The sequence below is a fragment of the Myotis nattereri genome, assembly GCF_964212035.1.
Source record: "Myotis nattereri genome assembly, chromosome: 1".
Lineage (NCBI taxonomy): Eukaryota > Metazoa > Chordata > Mammalia > Chiroptera > Vespertilionidae > Myotis > Myotis nattereri.
In genome coordinates, this window is record NC_138075.1 from 23,670,301 (window position 1) to 23,696,252 (window position 25,952).

At 52.2% G+C, this 25,952-nt stretch overlaps 1 protein-coding gene across 1 annotated transcript in view; it reads left to right on the plus strand.

The window, feature by feature from the left end:
* The window catches only part of LTBP2 (latent transforming growth factor beta binding protein 2), a gene marked incomplete at its 5' end in the record, with an annotated part of 99,849 nt that overhangs the window by 8,694 nt on the left and 65,203 nt on the right, over positions 1-25,952 (plus strand). Inside the window, one exon of the mRNA XM_081095133.1 lies at positions 12,296-12,542. Coding sequence (XP_080951259.1) covers positions 12,296-12,542 — 247 coding nt within the window. The remainder of the gene's footprint in view (positions 1-12,295; positions 12,543-25,952) is intronic.

A 25,952-nucleotide genomic window follows, 5' to 3' on the forward strand; every position in this document is an offset into this window, starting at 1 on the left:
AGGAACTGAACCATGACCTTCTGGTTTATAGGTCCATAATCAACCATTGAGCCACGCTGGCCAGGCCAGGTTCCCTTTCTTAATCACTACACCCTCCTGGCAAATATCTTACTTTCTGGGCCTCACTTTCTACATCTGTGTGGGGAAGACAATGAACTACTACTGCCATTACTACCACCACCACCACCATCACTGCTGCTACTACCACCACTACTACCACTATTACTATCACCACTGCTACCACTCCTGCTGCTACTATTACTGCACTACTAGCTAATATCTTGGGATTTACTATGTTCCCAGCACTGTGCTAAGCTCTTCACATACATTATTGTAGTTAAGCCTCTCAATAATCCTATAACATGAGTATTTGTCGATCATTCCCACTTACAGACAAGGGAACCAAGGCTCATGTTAGTTTGGAAACATGGCCAAGGATATTCTACCCCAAGTGCTGGAGAGGGCTACATCCAGGCAGTCTGACTCCAAAACCCCACACTCTTCCTTACGGGGTTTTGTTCCCTCTAAATACCAACTGAGGCTGGGGCCTTCTGGAGTTTGGAATCCCCACATATAATGACAGATGTGGGGGTTTCAGGAAGCCCCTGGGATCTTTCTCTCTCACACCCAGGGCCCCTCTTAAGCTCTCATCAGCTCCCCACATCTGTATGGCATTTCTAGGATCTCCCCGCAACTTTCCCACCTGGAGCTGCCACCAGCAGGCCCTAAACCTGGCTGCAAGGCCTCAGTCTCACCAGCACCCCTTCCTGCCCCAGGACAAACCCCTGGGCCCTTTGCAGTGTGAGGGTATCCAGGCACCTCACAAAGCTTATGGTGTTCGCAGGCCTGACGGAGGCCCTCATCTCTGGTTCTGATGCCCACCCCCCAAGGTGGGGATGAGACAGGGACAAGATGGGCTGCTTCCACCCCAGTGGGGATGGGGATGCTGGCTGGCCAAGCTCTTGGTTCTGTCTCAGACCTCATGGCCTTGACCTCCCCCAGTCAGACAATGATGCTCAGGCAGAATCTTGGGCCTCTCTAGGATCTGCAGATAAAGAAATCAAAACCCCAAATTCAAAAACAAGCAGCAACACACATTGTCTTCTGGAAATTCCTGCCTTTTCAAAGACCCTGGATTGGTGTGGGCTCTCAGAGGACAGGCTCTCTGTGGCTTGGGGGAGAGGGGTACCTCATAATTTTAAAGATGAAGACAGTGAGATGCAGAGAAGTGGTGACTAGCTCAAGGGCGTGCACCTCATTAGAGGAGGATCTGAGACTCAAAATCAGTGACCTCCCCGGGCAGAGAAGCCAGGGATGTGTGTAGCAGGTAGTTTTATGCTCAGCAGAAGCTCTGGTTTTTGGTATTTTCTTTTTTTAATCACCCTAGGTCAGTGGTCGGCAAACTCATTAGTCAATAGAGCCAAATATCAACAGTACAACGATTGAAATTTCTTTTGAGAGCCAAATTTTTTAAACTTAAACTATATAGGTAGGTACATTGTTATTAACTTAATTAGGGTACTCCTAAGGCTTAGGAAGAGCCATACTCAAGGGGCCAAAGAGCCGCATGCGGCTCATGAGCCGCGGTTTGCCGACCACAGCCCTAGGTGATTCGAGCCGGAGCCGAAGACACTGAGAGTTTGGGGTCACTCATAGGAATATCTGCCTTGGCAAGGGTGGTGGGGGGGCTATCAAATTTGATTGTTCCCCCGAATCCTCTGGGATCTTATTAAAGTGCATATTCTGATTCAGCACATCAGGCAGGGCTGTGCTTCTACAGTTCCCAGGGGATGCTGCTGCTGCTGGTCCAGGGACCACACTTTGGGTAGCTGGGCCTTGGGAGACTCCGGAGGCCTTGAAAGGGACGGGGTCGGAGCTGGGAGGAGGGCTGGAAAGCTTTAGCCAGTTTAGCAGTGAGTGTTACTGAGGTTTGAGTTGAAGTTGGAGCAGAGTGGCTCCAGAAGGGTGGGCTTCTCACCAGCTACCCGAGAGGTCTGGGCATGGGCCTTGCTCTGCCCTCCAGTCCCCGGAGTTCTCAGTTTCCTGACTTGCACGTGATTTTCCAGCATGAGTCTCTGCCAAACTCGAGTTTCGACATTGGAAACTCGAAGTTGGGTGAGTCTGCAGATTGTCAAAACCAACGTGTGTGTACACCCTCGTGCCCCAGCAGGGGGCTGCCCCAGAATGCTGCCAACCCCCACTCCCCGCTGGGGGTCCTCAGCCCCTGTTACTTCCCTCCCGGGCCCTCCCACCCTGCAGCTCCCTGGTCATCCCCTGACCCACGCACACAGGCTGGCACTTCTCCTGGAGGAATTGCCAGTGGGCATCAGCCTTTCCCACTTGAAGTCGGCTTGTCCACTGAAGGGCTGTGTGCTAATTAGCTGGGCCCTGTGCTGCTTGCTTGTTGCTGTTTCTCTGCTAATGAGTCTAACGAGAACCACGTGGACAATGGGCGTTGGCTCTGGACGGCTGGGTCCCGAACTCTGTAGAATGTAGGGCTCTTGGCTGCACCCCCTGTCAGCTGGCTCTCCTACCTCCCCCACCGGTTTGCCGGTTCCCTCTCCCCTCCCCACAGCTGCCCCTCTGGCTGGAGCGGGGGCTGCCGATGCCAGGGAATGCTCATGACTGTCCTAGAAGTCTCACACATGTGGGGTGACTCGTTGGACAGCAGGTGGGAGGGCTGACAAGGACGGGTGTGTGACATCCTCCCAGCCCCAAAACCGTGTGGAGACTCAGTCTGTTCTCTGGTGTTTCCCAGATATCTGTGGGTCCAACTACTGCCTATGCACAGGAGATGATGGCCTGAGCCCCTGGGGCCACTCCCTGCCCCCTCTTCCTCCTCTCATAGAATCTGAAGTTGCCGTAACATACCAGCCCATCTCCCTGGCAGGCCCCTTCCGTCACCCCTGCCCAGCCACTGGACTTCGGGGAGCCACTGTATATGTAAGTGGCCATTGCTGGAGCCACAGCTATTCCCTCCACCTTGGTGGAGTCCTCTCATCTTGGTATCTACCTGTCCTTCTGTGGCTTTGCCAGCTCTGCCATGCGGTTTATGTATTTATGCATTTGTGGAGGGTGAGGACTGGGGCCTGCCTGGCTCACACAACTGAGGGGAAGGACTGTAGAGTGGGGGGTGAGTGGGTCCTGTGTATAATTAGGGCTTTTGGAAGATTGTCCAGTCTTCCAAGACTGGCCCATCCTCATCACAACCCCAACACACACACACACACACACACACACACACACACACACACACACACGCACACACACTGGGAAGAGGATTTGAAGAATTCTTTAAATTCTCATTTATCTCAGCCTAGCTGCCTCGGGGCAGGGGCTGTCCTAGGGGGTGGGGAGGCAGGGGGGAGTCCCTGTTGTTGAGAAGGGGCCTAGGTGGATCACTCCTTCCAAACCCCGGGGTTTAATATGAAGAGCATGTGCTTTGAATTCTGGTGCCAGATCCAAGGAGTGGTGGGTTTGAAGCCCAGCTCCGTGTCCTCAGGCAAGTGACTGGCCCTCATCTGCCAAAGAGCCTCATCCATACAATGGGTATAGTAACCTATATGGAGTTTTTGGGGGAGATTATTAATAGTAATAATAATAATTATTATTATTATAACTCTGTAGCTCTTACTGTGGGCCAGGACTTCATGTTATTAATTTTTAATCCTCACAACAACCCTATAAACTGGATTTGATCTTTGTTCCCATTTACATTTGAGGTTAGCTATTTGTCCCAGTCTTGCAGCTGGGAGTCAGCAGAGCCTGGAAGTTTAGCTGTTGCCTTCATCTGGATCCAGGAGACTGTGCTGCCTGTCTGGGTTACCTTAGCTACGTGGCTACAGGCAAGATGCTTAAGCTCTCTGTGCCTCGGATTTCTCCCCTGTATAATGCGACTAATTTTAGTCTCTGCCTCACATAGTTGTAAGGAACGAATGAGGTAACTCACACCGAATGCTCAGTTCAAGGCCTGGCGTGTTCTGTGTGCTCTATCCACCCTTGGCCTTGATGTTGAGAGCAGGGACTGTGGCCCCTGGCTCCCAGCATGCCTCTCAGTAGCAAGTGTTCACTGGACACAAAGTAAAAGCTCAGTGAGTATGTACTGAATAATACAGGGCCTAGCCTGGGTCTGTGCTGGGCTGTGCTAGCCCTTCTGCAGCCCCAGGTCTGTCAGCCCTTCCAGAGCACTCCCCACGGTGCTCAGGAGTCCCTCGGCAGATCCTGGCGTGGCCTGGGCATTTGCTCCTGCCTCCTCGGTCCAGAGCCTCTGCGTGGCTTTCATTCTGGTCCACATCTCAGTGCTACAAGGACTCCAACCCTCCTGATCTGGGCTTCACCTGACTTCACTGAGGGAGCTTCTCAGCCCACCTATCCCAGCCCTGTAATGACCTCAACCCAACAGTTAAAAATCCCAACTTTGGAGCCAGACTCCTTGAGTTCAAACTTTTGCTTCATCCCTTACCAGCCTGGTGATTGCAGGCAACTGCTTGGCCTTCCTCAGCCTTAGTTTCCCCACATGTCAAATGGGGATGGGAATAGTACTTACAGTAGTTATAACAAGGAAGAAAAGAGATACCTGTAAATAAATCAGCCCAGGGCCTCATAATGGTAAGTGCTGAACAGGGGTGTGGTTGGCAGGTTCTTCACTGACTGGTTACCAGCCACCAGGAGCCAGGGTGATGGACAGGAAGGTAGGAGGTGGCTCCAGGGAATAATCACATGACCTCAGTGAGACCCAGCTAACAGGAAGGGTGCAGTCCCAGCAAGAGAATCATCCATCTCTCCCCCAGCCACCTACGGGCACCTTACAGCTTCCATGTGAGCAGGTGTGTCTCCTGAAGATCTCACTCAGAAGATGTTCTTACCCAGGGGCCTCCTGAAGCCGGGTCTGTGTCCTGTTGATAGCAGCGTGGCGCTGGCCCTCTCTACCTACTTGGCACACGCTTGTTAAGGGACTAAGTGGGTGAGTGATCACTTGGGTGACCTGGTAGTTTCCTCCTGCCTTCCCCAGCTGCAGGCTGGCTTCTCCTTTTCTACTCAGCATCTTAATGTTGGGCCACCCCAGGACTTTCCCCAGACCTTCCAAATCCCCCACACAAAGAGGGGCCATGGGAGCCCAGCCAGCATTATTTGCTCCCCATTCCTGACCACCAGTAGGTACTATGCCAAATAATTAGCATGCAACAATGACAGTGCAAAGCTCTCTGTGTGCCAGGGACCAACCAAACACCTCCATCCCCTTCACCCTGTGAGTGGCCATCATGTCACTCTGTCCTGCCCCTCCTGTGTCCCTGCTGCTCCTTCTCTACCCAACAACTAAACGTGACTTCCTAGAGCCGAGGCCTGGGTCCTCTCCATTGCTCTCTCGCTGCACTGCTCCCGGAATGATCTAATGCATTCCCATGGATGTAAACATCGTCTCCGCGCTGACGACGCCCAGATTTATATATATCTCCAGCCAGTCCTCTCCTCCGACCTCCAGACTCCTTCGTCCCGCTGCCTACTCCACATCTGCTCTTGATGCCTCCCAGACATCCCCACCCCAACTTGTCCAAAACGAACTCGTGGCTTCCCTCCCTTTGAGCCAGCTCCCCGGGCAGGTCTCACCCACCCTGCTGAAAGGCATCGCCCTCTACCTGAATGCTCAAGCCAGACACCTGGGGGCCCTCTGAGACACCTTCTCTCCCTCAAGCTTTAGAGCCAATCTGAGGTGAGCCCTGATTGTTTTACTTCCTGCATCTCTGGGGAACCTGCCTGCTTCTCTCTGCCTCCCCTGCTGCCTCTGTAGTTCAGGGCCCTCTAGTCCAGCACCCTCTTCTGGGTGACAGCAGCCTCCAGCTGACCGCTTACCTCCTGCCCGCCTTACCCTCTGGCTCTTTCTCCATAAATTAGATCATAAAACATCCCTGTGAGAACCTTCCTGCTATGGTGTAGCTGGCCTCGTCTCTCAACACTCAAACCACCCCCTCCCTGCCCCGTTCCCACTCGCCGAATCCAGCCTGGGCTCCTGGATGGGTGTGCTCCCTCCGGGCTGTTGCTTTTCCTCCTCTCTTTATGAGGCTGCCTCCTTGCCATCTTTCCGGTCTCCATCTCAAGCTCCCCTCCTCACCATTCAGTCTAGAGCTTCCCCCCATGAGCCCCATTATTCGGGATCTCAACCCCCACGCCCAGCACTGTTTCCACCAGGTTTCTCTTCTTCTGCTTGTTTGTCCACTGGTTTCGTGACAGTCCGTCTAAGTTGAAAGGGCCATAAAGAAGAGGGCAGTGTCTGTCTTGCTTACTACCTTAGGCAAATAGTAAATATCGGAGGCACAACCATTTTCTAGATGAGGAGGCTGAGGCTCACAGGAGTGAAGAAACGTGCCCAAGGTCACGCAGTTGGAATTCAAATGCAAGCCAGGCCACTCTCTCCTACACACTCTGCCCTGGCCTTGGCTGTACTGTACGTGGGGATGGTGCGCTACCCTCCGACCTTCCTGGGCCCTGGGCGCGGAGCTGGTGCCGCTGTAGAAGGGCGTGGACGGCTCCCTGTCTGCACACAACTCTCTTTCATGCCCTGGAGCTGCTCCCCTGGGAAAGACTGGTCCCCAGGCTCGTCCCTGATGGGGGCTGTCCCAGGACCCTACCCCATCCATCTCTCATCTACAGGGACTGCTCTGGAACTATGGTCTCCTTCCAGACAAGGCCCTTGGGGCTGTGACAGGGTGGACAGTCACCCTTCTGCTTTGGAGCAGGAGCTGGAGGCGAACCCATGCCCAGCCCTGGGCCACAGCCCTGCTCGTGGTCCCCCTCCTCATGCCTGCTAGAGCCCGTGGGAATTGGGGCTGCTCCCTGGCCCTGGCCTCCAACTGGCCCAGCATCGAGGCATTTGTTAATGCAATTAGCAGGGCGGTCCATGCAGAGGGGCTGGGGGCCAAGGTCTGACTCACACCTCCCTTTCCTCCCCTCTCTCTGCCAAACGGTAGAGGCCCACTCAGCCTGCCAGACAGCGTCTGCAGAGAGCGCGCGAGGGGCCAGGAACGGCATCTTTCTCTCATTAGAGGCTTTTATGTGAACACAACTGCTATTTTGGAGCCGGGCGCTTGGCTGGCCCCTGAGCCCCAGGGCTGTTCCAGCCATCCTGTGCTGCGGCCCCAGCACAGCTGTGGTGGGAGCGGGGTGCGTCCCTCAGGGCCTGACTTCTCCCACTGCCTCGGGGCTTGGGGCTGAGGTCGGGGCCTGGGGACACAGACACTGGGCAGAGCTTGGAAGTGTAGAGGATGCGTCCCCAGGCTCATTTTAAGGTGTGGGAGCCAGACAAGGATGGCCTTGAGGACCTCTGACATCTGTGAAGGAGGAATAGGGTAGCTCTGTGGGTAGGTCCTAAGTGATGCACTGACACAAATTTTAGAGAAGATGGAGTTTTAATGGGGGAGCAGCTGAGCTTCAGGTGTGGGGCCGTCTGGGCCCCAAGTCTGACCTGGAGTGGAGGCTCATTTTCCAGACAAGAGGGGGTGGCATTGGAGGCCTTGGAGGAGGCCACAGGCCTAAGGGGACCACCCTGAAGTCAGTGCCTCCCCTAAGGGGTTATAGATGGAGGGAGGAGGTGTCCCTGGGCCCAAGAGAGAGAGCTGATGACAAAAGCCTTCCCTGGTAGGTGGTAGCGGGTGTAGAGAGGGAACTGGCTGAATTTAACACCTGGAAAACAGCCTTGCCTTCTAGACCGCAGGGCTTGGTCTAACTCAGTGGTTCTCAACCTTCTGGCCCTTTAAATACAGTTCCTCATGTTGTGACCCAACCATAAAATTATTTTCATTGCTACTTCATCACTGTAATGTTGCTACTGTTTTGAATCGTAATGTAAATATCTGATATGCAGGATGGTCTTAGGCGACCCCTGTGAAAGGGTCGTGACCCACAGGTTGAGAACCGCTGATCTAACTGGAGCCTGCGTTGACCTTACCTTTCTCTGGGAAAAGGGTCATAGCAGAGAAGTTCAGAAGCCCCCTTGCTGCTCCCATTGGGGTTATGGTGGGTTTTTTGCTTTGCAGTGCTGTCCAATAGAACTTTCTGCGATGATGGGCATGTGCTATCCTCTATTCAACACGGTGGCCATGAGTCACATGTAGCCATTGAGCCCTTGAAATGTGGCTAGTGCAATCGAGAAACTGAATTTTGAATGCTATTTAACTTTAACCGATTTCATCTTAAATAGCCACAGGCAGCTCGTGGCTGCAGCGTTACACAATATTGGACAGCACAGCTTTCAAGAGTACGAAGTACTTCCACATCCATGATCTCTATTGAGTTTCACAACAACTCTTTGAGGCAGGAATTCTCAGACCTACTTTATGGATGAGACAACCGAGGAGGCACCACTTAGAGAATCTCAATGAGATGAGACGTGCCCAAGGCCACCCAGTGGGGATGTGGCTGAGCTGAAGTCAAACTAGATCCCACTGACTCCCACCCCCGTGTCTTACTGCTACCAAGTGGTTGATCGCAGAGGCTCTCAGCGAATGGTAGGAGCAGCCCACATGGTGGGAGCTCTTTCCAGAACCTTCCCCAGGCCTGCCCATCCCAAATTTGGTCTCCTCCCAAAGGTGGGGGTTTTGTGTGGAAAATCTGAGCAAGCCTCTGCTTTGTTGTTTTGGAGCAGAGTGAAGGTAGAAGGGGCACAGCCAGAAGGCAGGGGGTTGGAGGAGCAATGCCTCCTATTTCTTACTTTCAAAGCAATTTTGAAAGTTTTCTTTTTGTTCCCCCTTCTTTTGGCATCGTGCTAACTCCATAGAGCTGAACTCCCAAAGCTGAAACTTTCCACATGCCCAATCCTCAGTGAGGAAGACCGTGCCAGGAAGGTATGGAGGAGTCCAAATTATGAATGGCCAAGGCCTGGCATGGGCAAGTGGGCACAGGGAGGCTGGTAACAGCATCCATTACCTTTCAGTTGTCTGAGGATGCAGGCTTTCATCAGGGAGGGGCCAGGGTGTGTCCTTGATGGCTAAACATGGACAGTGTGGCATCATGCTTGATAACCATTCACCAATAATCAATCAAACTTGGACATCGTGGCTTCCTGCTTCCTATCATTTCACCAATAATCTATCAATGAAGACTCACTCAAGCCTCATCCCCCATCCTGGGGCCTCAAGGGTAAGGCACAATCTCTGCTCTTGAAGAAAAATGGAAGTGATGAGGCTCTAGAAGTAAAACATAAAGACTTCTGGGCCCTCCATGTTTGGGAGCTTTCCCACTGAAAATCCCCACAGCGCTGCAGGGAACGGTCTCTCCCGGACCCCGGCGTTCCCTTATCTGCTTTCAGCAGCAGCCCCTGCCATAGGCCATTCTGAGCTGGCTGATTTCCTTTCAGATCCTTCCGTTTTGAAATGCGTACTCATTTGACAGAGGAATGTTTTGCTTCATCTCCTTCAAGCAAAAGGATACGTGACACTATTGCCCCGTCCTTCCCAAAGTGTCCCTAACTTCTGGATTTCATGCGCCAGTAAAATATCCAAAAACGTCTTCGGCCAAAGGACAGTGGCCAGCTTTCCACTTGGAGGGTGTTAGAAAAATAAACTACCATTTGCTATCCATCTTTATTTAAAAAGAACATTTTAATTAAACCAAAAAAAAAAAAAGAAGAAGAAGAAATGATATAATTTCAAAATAAAAGACATTTTTAAATGGGGGGAAAGGCATTACAAAGAGCTCAGGAAACTGTTTTTATTTCCCTTATTTTATGGTAGACCAGTAAAAACAATCGTAAGAATGTACCCTTTCATAGGCACTTGGAGCCGCCATTTGGGGCCATTTTGAGGTGATTTGCGGGGACGGGAGAGAGAGGAGAGGAGTTTGTGCTCCAATCCCCTAATGCAGAGGCTCAGCTCAGACCCGCACTCAAGTGTTTACTTTAGCGCGGAAGTCAGTTCTTGCTGAGACTTATGAAAACAACTCAAGAGCGAATGCAAATGAGGTCCGGGAGGGCTGGCTCAGCACCTCTGCGAACCTGAAACCTGCTGGAAAATCTTCCCGAGAAGATCTGATCCAGAAAGGTTATCTGCCCACGGAGGATTTTCCGCCAACAACCCGGCTGCTTTGGAACCCTTTTAGGATTTTTATTTACCACAATGTTATATACATATTAAATGCCATGTTTATATCCCCCCCCCCCCCAACTACCCATTTTCCATGAGCCGTTCGTTGTACCAAGCGAAGCCTGCCAACCCTGCTCTGCCTGAGGACCTAACTCCCTGCGCGGCACCGGGCTTCCGTCGTTATGAGAAACCACCACCGGGCAGAGCTTCCTCCACGCAGAACCAGTCTTGTTGTCTTTGCATCCCCGGCACCCACTATGACCAAGAGGGTGCTTGCTAACTGTTTGCAGAATGTATTGGCAAGGAAGGCAGAGCCAGAAGTAAGCGAGTCACCGTGAGTCAGGAATTTGGGGCCGTGGGTTTTAGAGAATGGAAGATGTTAGAGTCGAGAATGGGCTGTCCTCAGAGCCCAGGAAGGGAGGGGAGGAAGCTAGACTGGTTTCGAAAGGCCATCTTAAAGGCAGAGACCACCCACTCAAAGGAGGAAGCAACGCCTAGACTGGGGGAGGGAGCTGCTGCATGACCTCCTCTCCCCACACCAGGCTTTGAGTCTCTGCCAGGAGAGAGGGGTGGCTTTGAGGGACTAGGAGTGATACAGCGTTTGTGGTCCACATAAAACCACTCAGGCCTTCCCTTTCTACTCCCTCCCTAAACCGGGCAGAGACCTGGCCTGGCATACCTCCTTCCGCAGTGTTTGCTGGCCCCGGCTTGGCTGTGGGGCTGGTCTCCCAGGAGGCAGGGTAGTGACAGGGAACTGGCAGGGTAGTGACAGGGAACTGGTAGTTAGGTGGGGGCTACAAAATCTGCCTCTGCTTCCCTCACTGAATACACTCCCACTCTGTCGCCAGACCCCAGCCTCCCTGGGCCTCTAACAACTCCTAGGACATTCCATGTTCCTTCCAGCCTCCAGAGCTTTGCGCTTGCCTATCCCTCTGCCTGAAGGAGTCTGTCCATATCTTTGCCCGTCCGCCTCTTTTGCACCAGCCACATCTCACTCTTCAGAGCAGCTTCCTCTGACCACTCCATCTAAAGCGCCTGATTGGACACAGACCACTACATCACCCGTGATACTGCATGAGCAACATTATGCTACTGTTTTCTTGTTTCTTCTTGGTCGCCCTCACTCGACTGGACAAAGACTTTGTCTGTAGTGCCTAGCACACAGTAGGGGCTCAGCAAATATTTGTTGAATGAATGAGTGACAGACGGAGGAGACACTGGGTTTAGAGGATCCAGCATGAGCCTGACTGTGCTCTCCTGGGTTCCCACCTGTTCCCAGGGGAGGTCCTGGGAGAGATGAGCAGGGCCCAGCACTCCAGTGTGTGCTTGTATATGACTCTCCCTTGGTTACTGGCCGCTGGAGGTGACTCTGATGTTGCAAGGTGATGAAGGGCAGTGAAGAGAAGTCATGGCCCCTGTGGCCAGTGGCTGCTGCACAGTGCTGGCTTGGAGGAAGGGATCCAGGTCAGCCCCACTTTACCCGCAGGCTGGACCCACGGCCTAGGACGGAGAATCCCCCCAGCTCCCAGTCAGGAGTACTACCACTTGCTAAGCAGGGTGGGAGCTTCAGAGCAGATGATTTCAAAAGAGGAAGAAGAGGGGGGACTGTCGCGCTGAAGATGCCTTTGAAAGACCCTCAGTATCCCCCAGCCTCCGTAGCCCATCCTCATGTGACTCATGAGGAAACAGATTCAGTGAGGTCAAGATCACATGACTCGTGGGAGACCAACAACTCAAACCCCCAACTTTCAGGCCAGTGGTGAGCCCTTTCCCATGAAGCAGACTCATTCTTCATTCGTTCATTCATTCATTCATTCATTCAGTATTGAGAGTCTACTCTGTGACAGTCTCTATTCTGAGTTCTTGAACTACCAGAGGGAACAAAACAAAACATCTGAACTCTGCCTTCATGGTAAAGAGACACAACCAAGTGGGGTCTTGAATGCATAGCACAATGTCAGGAGGTTCTGCTGGAGGTGGCGGTGTGAGCGCCTCCACACCTCTGGCCATTCCCTCTTTGGCTGTCCAAAGATGACAGGCAAACCTCCCCCGGAGGCCTGCGGGTGGTGGGGAGAGAGAAATGGGGCAGGGAGCCTTCGGAGGCCAGCGGATGGCTTCCTGTCTGAGTGGGGGAGGCCAAGCAGCACAAGGCCAGGGGCCCTTCTGACAAGTGGGTGTCAGGCCCCCTGCCCCTGCCCTCACCCCTCTCCCTGTCTCCCTAGCTGTGTGCCAGCCGCCGTGCCAGAACAGGGGCTCCTGCAGCCGGCCCCAGCTCTGTGTGTGTCGTTCTGGCTTCCGCGGAGCCCGCTGCGAGGAGGTCATCCCCGAGGAGGAATTTGACCCCCAGAACTCAAGGCCAGCTCCCCGACGCTCAGCCGAGGGTTCACACAACTTGCGCAGGAGCAGCGCAGCCAGAGAAAGCACAGCGGCCAGAGCACAGCCACTGACACCACAGCTGCCACCAGCCAGGTAAGGCCCCTCCTCAGGGGGGACGTGGGGCCGGGGGCTTCTTCCTTAGGACCATTTGGTGACAGTCTCAGAGAAGGCCGAGCTGTCCTTCCTCCCCCTCTCCCTGCCCCGGCCAGTGGTGTGGAGAGCAGGAGAGCAGGGGTTGGGGTTGGGGTTGGGGTTGGCATAGGCCAGTGATGGCGAACCTATGACACGCGTGTCAGAGGTGACATGCGAACTCATTTTTTTGGTTGATTTTTCTTTGTTAAATGGCATTTAAATATATAAAATAAATATCAAAAATATAAATCTTTGTTTTACTATGGTTGCAAAGATCAAAAAATTAATATATGTGACACGGCACCAGAGTTAAGTTAGGGTTTTTCAAAATGCTGACACGCCGAGCTCAAAAGGTTCGCCATCACCGGCATAGGCTTTGCCAGGCTGAGGTGGGCAGGGGAGGCGGGAGGTAGAAGAAAGCTGAGGATACCAGGCTCTCTTGATTCCATTCCTGGCATTGCCACTTCCTAGGTGGGTGACCTTGGGCAAGTTGCCTCTCTGATTCCTCCTCAGTGGGGTGGAGGCCATCATGATAACCATAATCATGGAGTTGTTGTAAGACTAAATTAGTCAACACAAGGAAAGGGCTTAGCACAGGGCCTGGCACATAGTAAACTCTTTATAAATGTCTCGCCTTCTCCTCCCCCTTCTCTACCTGTGGTCTCTGTGATGCAGGAAGGACTCGCCAGCCAACACTAACCTCTCTCCTTGGAGGGGCCGAGCAGGAGCACGTGGGGAAGGGAGTAAAAGAAAAAGTGGGCAAAGAGAGTGTTCACGGGCAGGGTTCCCTGGCCTGCTTGCCAGCTAAACTGGCTGGACTTTTTCTAGCTCAGGACAGAAAATCTGAACTTTGTAAATTGGTCCATTTCTAGAGAGCTGTGTTTTCCTTTCGGTTTTTCAGGTTAATTTTTCCATTCGTTTTCTACTTGGGAAGTTCTTTGTGAAATGTTGCAACCTTGTCTTGCTGAACTAAGGGAAAAAGGGGGTTTGCCCTTTGGAGGCCAGGAGAACCAGGGAGAGAAGGCTGATGGGGAGGTTGGGTCCCCAGTGGAAGGTTCGGGAGAGAAAAGAAAGGAGCTTGAGATTGTCTAGCAACTCTGAAGAGGGTGCCAGGCTGATCAGGGTCCTGGTAAGGTGGGGTTCCAAGGCCCGACCACCCAAGCAGCCAGGAGCAGAAAGAGCTGAAGGATGAACTCAGGTCCAAGCCCCGGGAGTTCCAAGGTCAAAACCAGAAGAGCCAAACCCTTAGGCCAAGGCTCAGGGATGCTGGGCAGAGAGAGGGGCAGAGCTAGGTGGACAACGCAGGGGCAGGGCCTGAGCCTTGTTCTGATTAGTCCCAGCTGAGGGTCCCAGGTGGTGGGAAGGCACTTGAGGGAGCCCTAGTGGTTCCAGCTCCAGGGCCAACCAGGAGCGGGCTGGGAGCAGAGTCCTTTCAGCTGAGCCTTCCCCTGCAACCTCTCTTTTGGCTGGTGTGATTCATTCATTTCACGATGCACTGATCTTCCGTATGTGTGTGAGTGTGTGTGTGTGTGCGTGTGTGTGTGTGTGTGGTGCTTGCATGCAAGTATTGGAGGGTGGTTGCTAGGCAGGTCATTCTCCACTCACACCCTTGAGTCAGAGCTGTGACATCCCCTGCCCCATCTTGCCAGCCCACCCTGCTCCTCGCATTCTTCAGGCCCATTCCTGCTTTCTCCGACCCCTCCTCCCCAGTCACTTCTACCCAGCGGCCTGCCTTCCTGCAGCACGCACTTGGCATGCATCTCTGTGGGTCTGTGCCCTGCCTGGGTCTGCAATCAGACTGTGTGGCCTGTGCCCTGGGAGACAGGGACTCCGTCTCACACCCTGGATTTCCCCGCAGCTCCTCCCATGGTCCTAGCTTACAGAAAGCACTCAGTCTGCATTAGTACTCGATCACTTGGTCCAAACTGAAGACTTGGCATTGAGCCCTCACCCCGTGCCTGGCACTGAGGGCCTGGCTCAGCGTGCAGGAGGAGGGGAGGCCCCTGCCTCCCTGTGTAGCATTTTTCTCTCTGCCTTGGGGTGGTCTGTTTATTTGCTCACTGGACCAGGAGCTCCTGAGAACAAGGGACTGCTCTTCGCCACAGTCTTCTATCCACTCATTTATGAACGTGGCCCTGGTACCTAACACGGCAGGTGCTCAGTCAGCAGAAGTTGAATGAATAAATGAATGAGGCTTGATGCTGGGGAGAGGAGGAAGCTGGGGGGAAAGGAGGATGAGCTAGGGAGCCCCTGATCTCCCAGCGAAGTTTTCACATGTGCAAGAGGTGCCGGGGGTGAGAGGGGCGAAGGCCTAGGGTGAGGTCCGTGGCCCACAGCAGGGCCACCCTCTTTGAGCTTCACAGGCTCCCTGGCCAGGGGCTACTGTGATGTTTTTAATGAGCTGCAGCCTCCAGGCCAGCAGTCTCTCTCTGCTCTGGGACCTCAGTGCCATGAAGTCTGGGAAAGTCCGAGTGGCCCGCTGTCGGCCCAGCTGTGTTTTGCTTTGGGAGGCCAAATCCTGCTTGCCTTGTGGTGTCAGACATTTCCTGTGAGCATAGCCAGGTTTCCCAAGCAGCCGCTTGCCTCTCTCCTGGTGGCAACTTGGACAGGCCCTCGGTGTCCAGCTAGGGCAGTGGTCGGCAAACTGCGGCTCGCGAGCCACATGCGGCTCTTTGGCCCCTTGAGTGTGGCTCTTCCTAAGCCTTAGGAGGACCCTAATTAAGTTAATAACAATGTACCTACCTATATAGTTTAAGTTTAAAAAATTTGGCTCTCAAAAGAAATTTCAATCGTTGTACTGTTGATATTTGGCTCTGTTGACTAATGAGTTTGCCGACCACTGAGCTAGAGGGAGTGACATGACTCAGGGGCATTCTAGGAGCAAGAGAGGGGTACAAATGTCCAAGGGGGGAGACACTGCAGGGGTTGGTGACAGCCAGAGGCCCTCTTTAAGAGAGAAGTAGATGGAGGCCAAAAGACTTGCGTCCCAGAAGGAAGATGAGAAGGAGGGGCCAGGAGAGTCTGAGGCAGCAGACAGCACGCCCTACGAGAGCCAGACATGGCTAGATGTTGTCCAGCTGTGGCCTGCGCTGACTGCTCCTGAGCTCTGGGTCCAGGCTTGTTCCCCAAGTCTGGGCAGAGGGCCTACCCACCTGGGGAGCAAGAGCCAGGCAGCTGAGGAAGGGCCTTAAGAGATCGGGAAGGGCGTGGTTACAACAATCTGAAACCAGCAGACCTGGGAAAACAGTGCTTCTCAGTGCTTCTCAGCTCCGCAAAGGGAAGTGAATCGCCTGGGAACTTGTTAACATGCAGCTTCTGATTCAGCAGGTCTGGGTGAGTGTCAGGTCTCAGGTGTTGCTGCTGCTGCTGGTCCGTGTTCCTCACCATGAGCAGAGAGGGTTCTAGCCTGGATTTTTGGACAATCCTGGGTTCCAGTCCTGGGATTTACTTACTACTCATCAGCTGTGTGATATTAGGCAAGCATCCTAACCACTCTGAGTCAGTAGTCTCTACCTGATAGGATTGTAGAGAGGATTATATGAGATCATATGGGTAGAGCACATCTTATGGTGCCTGATTTGAGTTCATGTTCAATGCCCGTTAACCATCAGCTGGCTGGTTCTCTTTGCCTTGGGGACTTGAGTGGATAGAAGACTGTGGCAAAGAGCAGATAGAAAGTCAGGGTGCATACATATGGCCATGCATGTGTGTGCGTGTGTATGCACGTGTGTCTGTGTGTGCAGACCTACTAGCAGATGTAGCAGTAGCACCAGTGGTGGCTTTGTGTCAGCTTGGTTGTTCCATAAGGACCAGTCTCATCGGCTTTATGGCAGATGGGGTCAAGGTGAGGTTTAACAACATTTCTCAGAATGGGAAGGACTTTCACTGGGTTTGCTCCTTAGCCTGACCTAAGTCAACCAGGACTTAGAGGTTGACCCCTGGGGACATCTAAGCCTGTTTAGTCAGTACTTGGGCAACACGGGCCTGGAAGACAGTGCTGAGCAAAGCAAACGGGATGGCGGGGAGGTATCTGGAACAGTGTGGACCCCATGGTGGTGGCTCTCAGTGGGCTGCTTCTCTTTATATCCCCTGGATTAATTTTCTATGCTGAGATAACAATTTGCGACAGTTCTATAGTTCAAACATCTGATACTGGTCTGATCAGGCTAAAGTTAAGGTGTCACAGAGGCTGTAGGGGAGAATCTGATTCCTGTTCATTCAGGTTGTTAGCAGAATTCAGTCCCTTGCAGGTGTAGGACTGAGGTCCCTGTTCCTTTGTGGTAGCATCTACAAGCTGCCCACATTCCTTGACTTGTGGCCACCTTCCTATCTTCAAAGCTAAGCAATGGCAGATGAAATGTTTATGTTTTGAATCCCCTCTGCTTCCTCTTTGGCAGAATCTCTCTCACAGACTCTTGTTTCCTCCACTTTAAGGGCCTATGTGATTACATTGGGCCCACCTGAATAACCCAACTTAATCTCCTTATTTTAAGGTCAGCTGATTAGAAACCCAAATTCCATCTGCAATCGTAATTTCCTTTTGCCATTTCGTGCAACATGTTCAAAGGTATAACACCAGGGGACAGAGATCATGGGGGCCAGGCACAGCCACCCACTGCAGCCCATTCCAGCTGGGACCCTCTGTCTGAAGTCGACAGCTCCATTGTCAAGGGCTTGCCACAAGGGCGATCGGGCCCCGGAAGATCTCTGACGTCAATTCTCACCACTTGCTCTCCCCACTCACCTGTTTCTGCCACTGGTTTCCCCCCCAAATGCTTTCACCTTAGGGCCGTTGCACTTGCTGTGTCCCTCCGGAACACTGTTAGTGTCCTAGGTCTGTCATAACAAATGACCACACACTGAGTGGCTTACAACACCAGGAACTTATTCTCTCACAGTTCAGGAGGCCAGAGTCCAAAATCACGGTGTTGGTGGAAGCTCAGAGGGAGAATCAGTGCCATGCCTCTCTCCTAGCATCTGTGGGCTCCCGGCGATCCTTGTGTCCCTTAGCTTATAGCTGCATCGCCCTAATCTCTGCTTCTGTTGTTACGGGGTCCTGTGTGTGTGATGTCCTTCTAAGGCAGTGGTTCTCAACCTGTGGGTCGCGACCCCTTTGGCGGTCGAACGACCCTTTCACAGGGGTCGCCTAAGACCATTCTGCATATCAGATATTTACATTATGATTCATAACAGTGGCAACATTACAGTTATGAAGTAGCAACGAAAATAATTTTATGGTTGGGTCACAACATGAGGAACTGTATTTAAAGGGCCAGAAGGTTGAGAACCACTGTAATCTAAGGGCACCAGTCGTTGGATTTAGGATCTCCCCTAATCCAGTAGAACCACCTCTAAACCTAACCAATTACATCTGCTATTTCCAAATAAGGTCACATTCACAGGTTGGGGGTTAGGACTTCAACATACCTTTTTGGCAGAAACAATTCAACCCCCGTCAAGCACGTCCCCCAGCACATATGGCTTGCTTCCTCCCCTCTGGTCTTTCCTTCTCAGTGACACCTGGAGGCTCTACCAGGGGGACCCAGGCACCCCGACCCGACAGAATGGCAAGGGATATTCCTAGGAGACTGATGACCCAGAATCAGAAACGAGTTCCCTGGGGAGAGGGCAGCTGGGCACAGAAAAGACAAACAGTTCATGACCTCAGCTGGTGGCCTCCAGTTTGGCTATTCAATGTCCCCCATGGGAAAACGTGCTTATTCCCCCTTTATGGCTTCATGACAAGGACATGCGATGCCTTTCGCCAGAGCAGACCTGGGCTGTCCCTGACAGTCTGGCCTCCAGTCCTCCCTGGCAAGGCTGCGATGGGTTAAGCAGCCGCATCTTTTGTGCTGTGTCACACACTCCTGGGGCCACCGAGGGGTGCCTCCCTGCAGCGTTGACTCAACCCTATAATCCAGACTGAGTCAAGGTTTTGGACTTGGGACTCCGGGAGTTGATTGCTTTCCTTCCTTTTCTTGTCTTTTTTTTTTTCTTTTCTGATTGTTTTTATAACTCTGAGCCCCAAGCTTGCCCCCTGGAGTTTTTCTGGAATTTCCCAATCCGTAGGACCTGGACTACACTTTGAAAAGACTTGGAATTAGGGGACCCAATCTTGCTTCCGGCTGGGATAGTAACTCGCGCAGTGTCTGTGGGGACTTCATTCCCTAAACCTTAATGTCTCCGTCTGTAAAATACGAAGGGTAATTCTTTCCTCGCTGGGAGGTTGTGAGGATTAATTGAAACGGTGTGGGTGAGAAGTTTCTTGGTGAGTTACTGTAATTCTTCAGCAGGCCTGACAGCGGGCTGAGGCATCTGCTTACACCTCATATACGTGAGCGGGTTACTTTCAGGAGAAACTTCTCCCCGAGGCCCCGCCCGGCCGTCTTTTTAAGGTTTTAACCTCAGGGCTAACCTTAGCCACTGTAGACACCAGGAGCTGTGCGTTAGGTCATCGTCTCTGGGACCGGTTCCCAACCGTTGTGCAGGGCACAGCCCGTGCGGCTGTACGTGGTAACCCTCGACCTGGCCCCTTCCCAGAGGGAGTTGTCTCCCATTTTCCTGTTATTTAATATCGTGAACCTCCGACTTGAGAGTCCCCGTTTGGCTCACTTTTTATTTTCCACTTTCTAACATGACATGATGTACCAATTATGTTTTCTGTCTGTTTTTCCCCAACTACAGTAAGAGCTCCTCCGGGGCAGGGATCTTTGTTTTGTTCAGCTACATCCCAGGCTCCCAGAGCAGCGCCTGGCGTAGAGTAAGCACTTAATAAGTAGCTACTGAATGAACATCCTGCCGCAGTATCCCCAGCTGCTGCCTGGAGCAGAGACGGAGGTCCGGGGTCCATTCCCTTCTGAGCTTGCACTCGGCCCACCCCCTAGCGTGCTATTGATCAGGAAGGGGCTCTCCCCATGCCCCCAACCGGTGGGTGCCCGCCCACCCTATGCCCGTTGGCCACGGGGGTCATACTTTTCTCCTAAGAGTGACTGCAGGGCAGCCAGAGCAGGGCTTGGCAGACCCTGCGGCGTGCCGGGAGTCTGGGGCGGGGCTGTGGCAGCTGTGATGGGGTCCCCTCCCAGTTTCTCCCATCTCTTGGGCCTTAGAAGAGTGCCATGAGCCCCTGCCCTGGGGCTGTGGGTTTGGAAGAGGGGGGCTCAGAAGGCAGGAGTCAGAGGGAGATGCTCACTCTGGGCCTCCAGCCAGAACAAACGGAAAGGGCTCTGCTGCCCCAGGTCTGAAGTCACGGAAGCCCTGCTGCTGCTTTTGAAAGAACAGAGGGACCTGTGCCTCAATGAGAACTTCCTTCACTGCCCCGGCAGCCGGGATGGGCAGGCACCCTGGGCTTGCAGAGTGTTCTGGGAGTGGAGACGGGCCACCTGAGGGTTTATGCAGCGCCCCTTGGCACTCAGTCCCTGCCGACTGTGCTCATCTCTGGGAGTAGCTGGGTGCGTACGAAGCACCCCATTCCCGCCGGGGAGAGGGGAAGGCAGGCTGTTCTGTGCTGGGCCTTTTAGTCACTGGACACGACAGCAGGAGACAACTCCCACTTCATAGTCTCTATGACAGATTGTATGATGCACAGCCTGTGCAGCTGTATGTGGGGACCCTGGACCCAGCTTCTTCCCAAAGGGAATGTCCCCATGTCGCCCACAAAGCACGTTGCTCCCAGGCTGTCTTCTCTGGCTGGGTTTAGCTGCGAAGGCCCCTTCTAGGTTTCTCTAAAAGGAAGGTGGCCTCTGGGACTTTTTAGAGTGTTAATGTGCGCCTCTCCAACCCCCCAAATACCTGAGACCCGTGGCGCTCAGGGCCCGGCAGGGCATAGCTGGCCGTAAGGTGCCTGTGTGAATAGCAAGAAATCATGGGCTCTGGGCAGTCACTGGGCACGCAATCTGGCCCTTAGGTCATGAGGAAGGTGGGGCCAATGTGCCTCTTTCTGTGCAGCAGAGCCTGGAAGCCTCCTCCTCCACCTCTGGGCTGGTGAAGATGCCAGCCTCCGGGTGCTCAGGGGAGAAGGGGGCCCAGGCCTCTTGCTCCCCCCACAGAGCAAGTGGGCAGATTCAAGGGACGTAGTGTCTGCTTCCTGCACACTTGCCTCCCTCCCTCTCTAAGCTTGAACATGGACATCTGGCCTAGATGGCCGGGGACAGCCCCCAAATCTCTGATGAGGACTGCATGACGCCCCTTTTCAGTACTCTCCCTGAGCCGAGGATTATCAGGATGCTTCCCCAGGTGAGGTGCCAGAGAAGGGCTTCCTCCCAGCCCAGCCCTTCCCCAGCCCTCTACAGCCTCTGTCATAGGAGCTGTTGGCCTCCTATCTGCACACAGCTGCAGCAAAGTGATGGAGAAAGCTACAAGCCTCTTCCTCTTCTAATACCCCTTCCTCCTCATCACCATCCACAGGGCTCGTTGCACTCTGCTCTGAGTTTCAGGCACTGTGATGAGGTCTCCGCCCCTTCTCTCTCCTCTCTTTTCCTCTCCTCCCCACACCAGAGTCACCAGCTCAGTGACATCCGGGAAATGGATGTTGCACACATGTCTTGGGGCCTATTATGTTGAGCCCAAGTACGGCATAGACGTGGAGTGGGGTGTGGGGCTCCACCTGCCACTGGGATGGGGGCAGGCACCCAGTCCAGAGGGACAGGGAGACCCAGTGCTCACCACAGCCCTGACCTAGCCTCAGCCTAATGGGGTGCCTAGAAGTGTGGCTACAGTGGCGAATGTTTCGGCCAGGACTGCGTGAGACTAAGGTTCTGGTTGAGGTGACATTCTATTTCACAACAGGGTGGTGGTTAGGGGAACTTTGGTGTGGTGTTAGAATGAGGTTATTAACCTGAGGGTTGTGGTTAGGGTTGGGCTAGGGTTATGTCATAGTAGAATTGAGGACTGCGGGTTTGTCAGTGCGGTAGGGTTGTTATTTTAACCTCTCATTTTTGAGCATGATTGAGTCAGCTGTCCTACTATGCGAAGCCCTTTACCGGCTCCACCTAATTTAATGTTGGGAATAGTACGGCATCGTGGTTAAGATCATGGGTCATGAGTCAGACCCCAGTTTTATCCGATTCTGTTACTGCTTAGCTGTTTGATACTCTAGGGTGTCCCCCAAAATATGTATACACACTGTAGGAGCTCATAGCTCAATTTTGTGTTTTTTTTTTTAAATTAAATCTTTATTGTTCAGATTATTACATTTGTTCCTCTTTTTTCCCCCCATAACTCCCCTCCTCCCAGTTCCCGCCCCACCCTCCATCCTCACTCCCCACCCACTGTCCTCATCCATAGGTGCACGATTTTTGTCCAGTCTCTTCCCGCATCTCCCACACCCCTTTCCCCCCCAAGAATGGTCAGTCCATTCCCTTTCTATGTCCCTGATTCTATTATAATCACCAGTTCATTCTGTTCATCAGATTATTTATTCACTTGATTCTTAGATTCACTTGTTGATAGATGCATATTTGTTGTTCATAATTTGTATCTTTACCTTTTTCTTCCTCTTCCTCTTCTTAAAGGATACCTTTCAGCATTTCATATAATCCTGGTTTGGTGGTGATGAACTCCTTTAGCTTTTCCTTATCTGTGAAGCTCTTTATCTGACCTTCAATTCTGAATGATAGCTTTGCTAGATAAAGTAATCTTGGTTGTAGGTTCTTGGTATTCATCACTTTGAATATTTCTTGCCACTCCCTTCTGGCCTGCAAAGTTTCTGTTGAGAAATCAGCTGACAGTCGTATGGGTATTCCCTTGTAGGTAACTGAGTTTATTTCTCTTGCTGTTTTTAAGATTCTCTCTTTATCTTTTGCTCTTGGCATTTTAATGATGATGTGTCTTGGTGTGGTCCTCTTTGGATTCCTTTTGTTTGGGGTTCTCCGCGCTTCTTGGACCTGTAAGTCCATTTCTTTCACCAGGTGGGGGAAGTTTTCTGTCATTATTTCTTCAAATAAGTTTTCAATATCTTGCTCTCTCTCATCTTCTGGCACCCCTATAATTTGGATGTTGGTACGCTTGAAGCTGTCCCAGAGGCTCCTTACACTATCCTCGCATTTTTGGATTCTTTTTTCATTTTGCTTTTCCGGTTGGGTGTTTTTTGCTTCCTCGCATTTCAAATCATTGACTTGATTCTTGCGCTCCTCTGGTCTGCTGTCGGGAGTCTGTATAATATTCGTTATTTCAGTCCGTGTATGCTTAATTTCTAGTTGGTTCCCCAATATAACATCGAGGGTCTCATTAGTTTTCTTGTAGATCTCATTAAGTTTATCGGCGGCTTCTAAACAGTTCTTGAGAGACCTTAAAAGTGTGGTTCTGAACTCTATATCTTCCATTGACAATTTTGTCCTGTTTCTTTGTCTCCGCATTTTGTTATGCTTCCTTGGTGCACCCCCTAGTGGTCTTTGTTCGCAGTTTTATAGTTAAACCTTGATTGTTGTAGCTAAAACCAGGGAGGGTTTGACCTCCAGGTCAAGTGGCTATGAGAATCAGCTGTGTCTGCAGTGAGAGAACTTCTGTCCTCTAGGGAGGTGCTAATCTGGCGTTTGCCTGAGGCTATCCGGCAAATGCCTTTGTGCAGGGCTTGGGCGGGGCGGGTCGCACAGGATCAACAGGGTGGGCCGGAGAGAGCAGTTATGGCGGCTCTCAGTCCTGTCCCCAGGGGTTCTGCCTCTCTGAGTCCCAGCACCCGCTGCAAACCTCGGAGAGAAAGCTCCACTCGCTCTGACCGAAGCCAGACAGTCCCGCTTCTCCCGTTTGAGTCTGGGTCCCTAAAGACTCGCCTGTATCTGGAGCTCAGAGTCTGCGACTCCCTCCCGATTGAAAACGCCAACCGCGCCCTCCGCCGCCAGCCCGCTCCGCGCACTCCGCACCTCAGAATTTGACTTCAGCACTGCGCCTCCTCTGAGTGTCCCTATGCGTTTCTCTTTCCTCCTAGTTGTAGGACTTCCACTCAGCCAGTGTTCCTGTGGTTCTGGGTGATGTCCGTTCCGTCTTTTAGTTTCACTTTTGAAGTAGTTGTTCAAGGCAGCAAACTCCGGCGTTAACCTATGCCGCCATCTTGGTTTTCCCCATAGCTCAATTTTGAAAACAAAATGCAGTTTAATAAACTCTGCCTTTATAATCACTCAAAGTGCGCGTATACATTTTGGAAGGACACCCTATATTTGAGTGTCTTCACCTCCCTGAGTCTCAGTATGCATTGCTGATGCGAATACTGGGCAGAATAAGATAAAACACAGGGTTGCAGTCAGAATAAAAGAAAATATTGTGGATAAGGTGCTAAGCCACACAGCTCGGTGCTCAGTACCTGATCGCTGATGCCCTTTCTATCGGGGGTTCCAGCAGGAAAAGGTGACACCCTCTGTGGGGACAGTTCGATAAAGGGCCTATCTGCAAGGGCACAGACAGGGTTAGGGGAGGCCACAAAGGAGGGGGTACCCAGGGGTAGCTGTGTAGGGAAGCCCTTACTTAACCCTCCAGGTCTCAAGGGGACAGGGAGCAGGGGCCACTGACACCCAGGGCGGCTCCAGCTGTTGGGCCACGACAGGGCTGTGGCCTCTGGCAGAGGAACATGGCCTCCGGAGGCCCCTCAGGAGGGAGCCAGGGGATGCATACCCCTGCTCCTTGCGGGGTCCCACGTGGGCTGGGGCAGGTAGGAGATCTCCAGCTCATTGGCCAGTCCCCACAGTGACCGGTGAGGAGGAGACTCCTGCTGCCCCCACCCCACAGTGAGGAAGCCGAGGCAGGGCGATTGCAGCCCAGCTCTGCTCGAGGCTCCGGGACCCATGCGTGCAGTCATTTTGCTAAGCAGCCTCTAGCGCAGGTGAGCGGAGACGGGTGCAGACCTGCCAGCCTGGGGTGGGAGCTGCCGAGGACTGGGGCTGGCGTGGCACCCAGTGTCTTTTTCAGGAAACTATGGAATCCTGGCCAGAGCCTGGAGCAGCATTCCCCACGGCCATGTGTGGGGAGCCTGCTGGGTCATTAAAACATTAATGTATGCAATTTCCAGCATCCAGCTTGAAAAAAAAATAGTGACAAACATTTCAAGCTTGTGGCTGTACTCATAGCATTTAACTGACCTAATCCTCTAGGATTTTTGTTTGAAAAGAGTTAGGGAGAGATGAAGCAAGGAGGGAATGGAAAGACAGTTAATACTCATTCTCAGATGCCCCAGGGAATGTCTGTCCCATCCGGTGGCTTTGTGCAGACCATGGCTGCTCAGTAAATGCCACCTCTGGGTTGATGGTGGTGGTGGGGGGGCGGGGGGGGGGAGGGTTGTGAGAGAGAGAGAGAGAGAGAGAGAGAGAGAGAGAGACCCGTGGGGTGTGGGTGGAAAGCTATGCTGAGAGATCATGCTTCAAAAATCACGGGGTTTTTTCAGGTCCTGTGAATTTTCCTTTTAAGCTCAAGATTTTCGAATATATATCAGGTTTCACTCCTTGCTCACAATGTAGAGGAAGTTTCAGATGCATGGTTCCAGTCGTTTTTCCAGTTACGCAATGTTTAAATCTGCCACCACTTAACTAATTTGCCACCATCAGAAAAGGAACTGTAAGTTTCCTGGGTGAAAAGTACTTTACCAAAACAAAGTGGTACCAAAGTGTACAGTCAGCCCTCCGTATCCACGGGTTCCACATCCGCAGATTCAACCAACCACGGATAGAAAATACTCAAAAAAAAAAAAAGTTACGTTGTTGCTAACAGACCTAAGAGTCAGTACTGAACATGTATGGACTTTTATTTTTGTCATCATTCCCTAAAACAATACAGTATAACAACCATTGACATAGCATTTACATTGCAGTAGGTGTAAGTAATCTAGAGATGATTTTAAAGTATGTGGGAGAATATGCATAGATTTTATGCAAATTCTACACGATATTATGCAAGGGACTTGCGCATCCATGGACTTTGGTATGTGTGAGGAGAGGTCCTATCACCGATCTCCCATGAATACGGAGGGAGGGTTGTATTATGATAACAGTAAGGGAATCTCAAATGTATACTTGTTTCCACTTGTCGAGCTGAGTCAATGTGTTAGCATTCCTCCTTATCCTCCCCCGATTACCAGCACACACACACACGCGCACACACACACACACACACACACACACACACCCCATCTCTGGTCGGGGGCTAAGGAGGAACGTTTAAGTCTTGCAAGATAATTTCCCGGAAAAGGAAAACGGTTAAATGCAAAGTCATCTGATGACCGTGGTCGTAAGATTGGCTGCTTAGGACCCAGAGGGGTGTGTATGCACGTCTGTCTGTCTGTCTGCAGATGACATAGTGACTATTGCTAAATGATTTCCAATAACAAAATGTGAAAACACATAGTTCTTCTGTTAGCCACATTGCTGTGGTTTTGTGTCCGTGATTCACTGT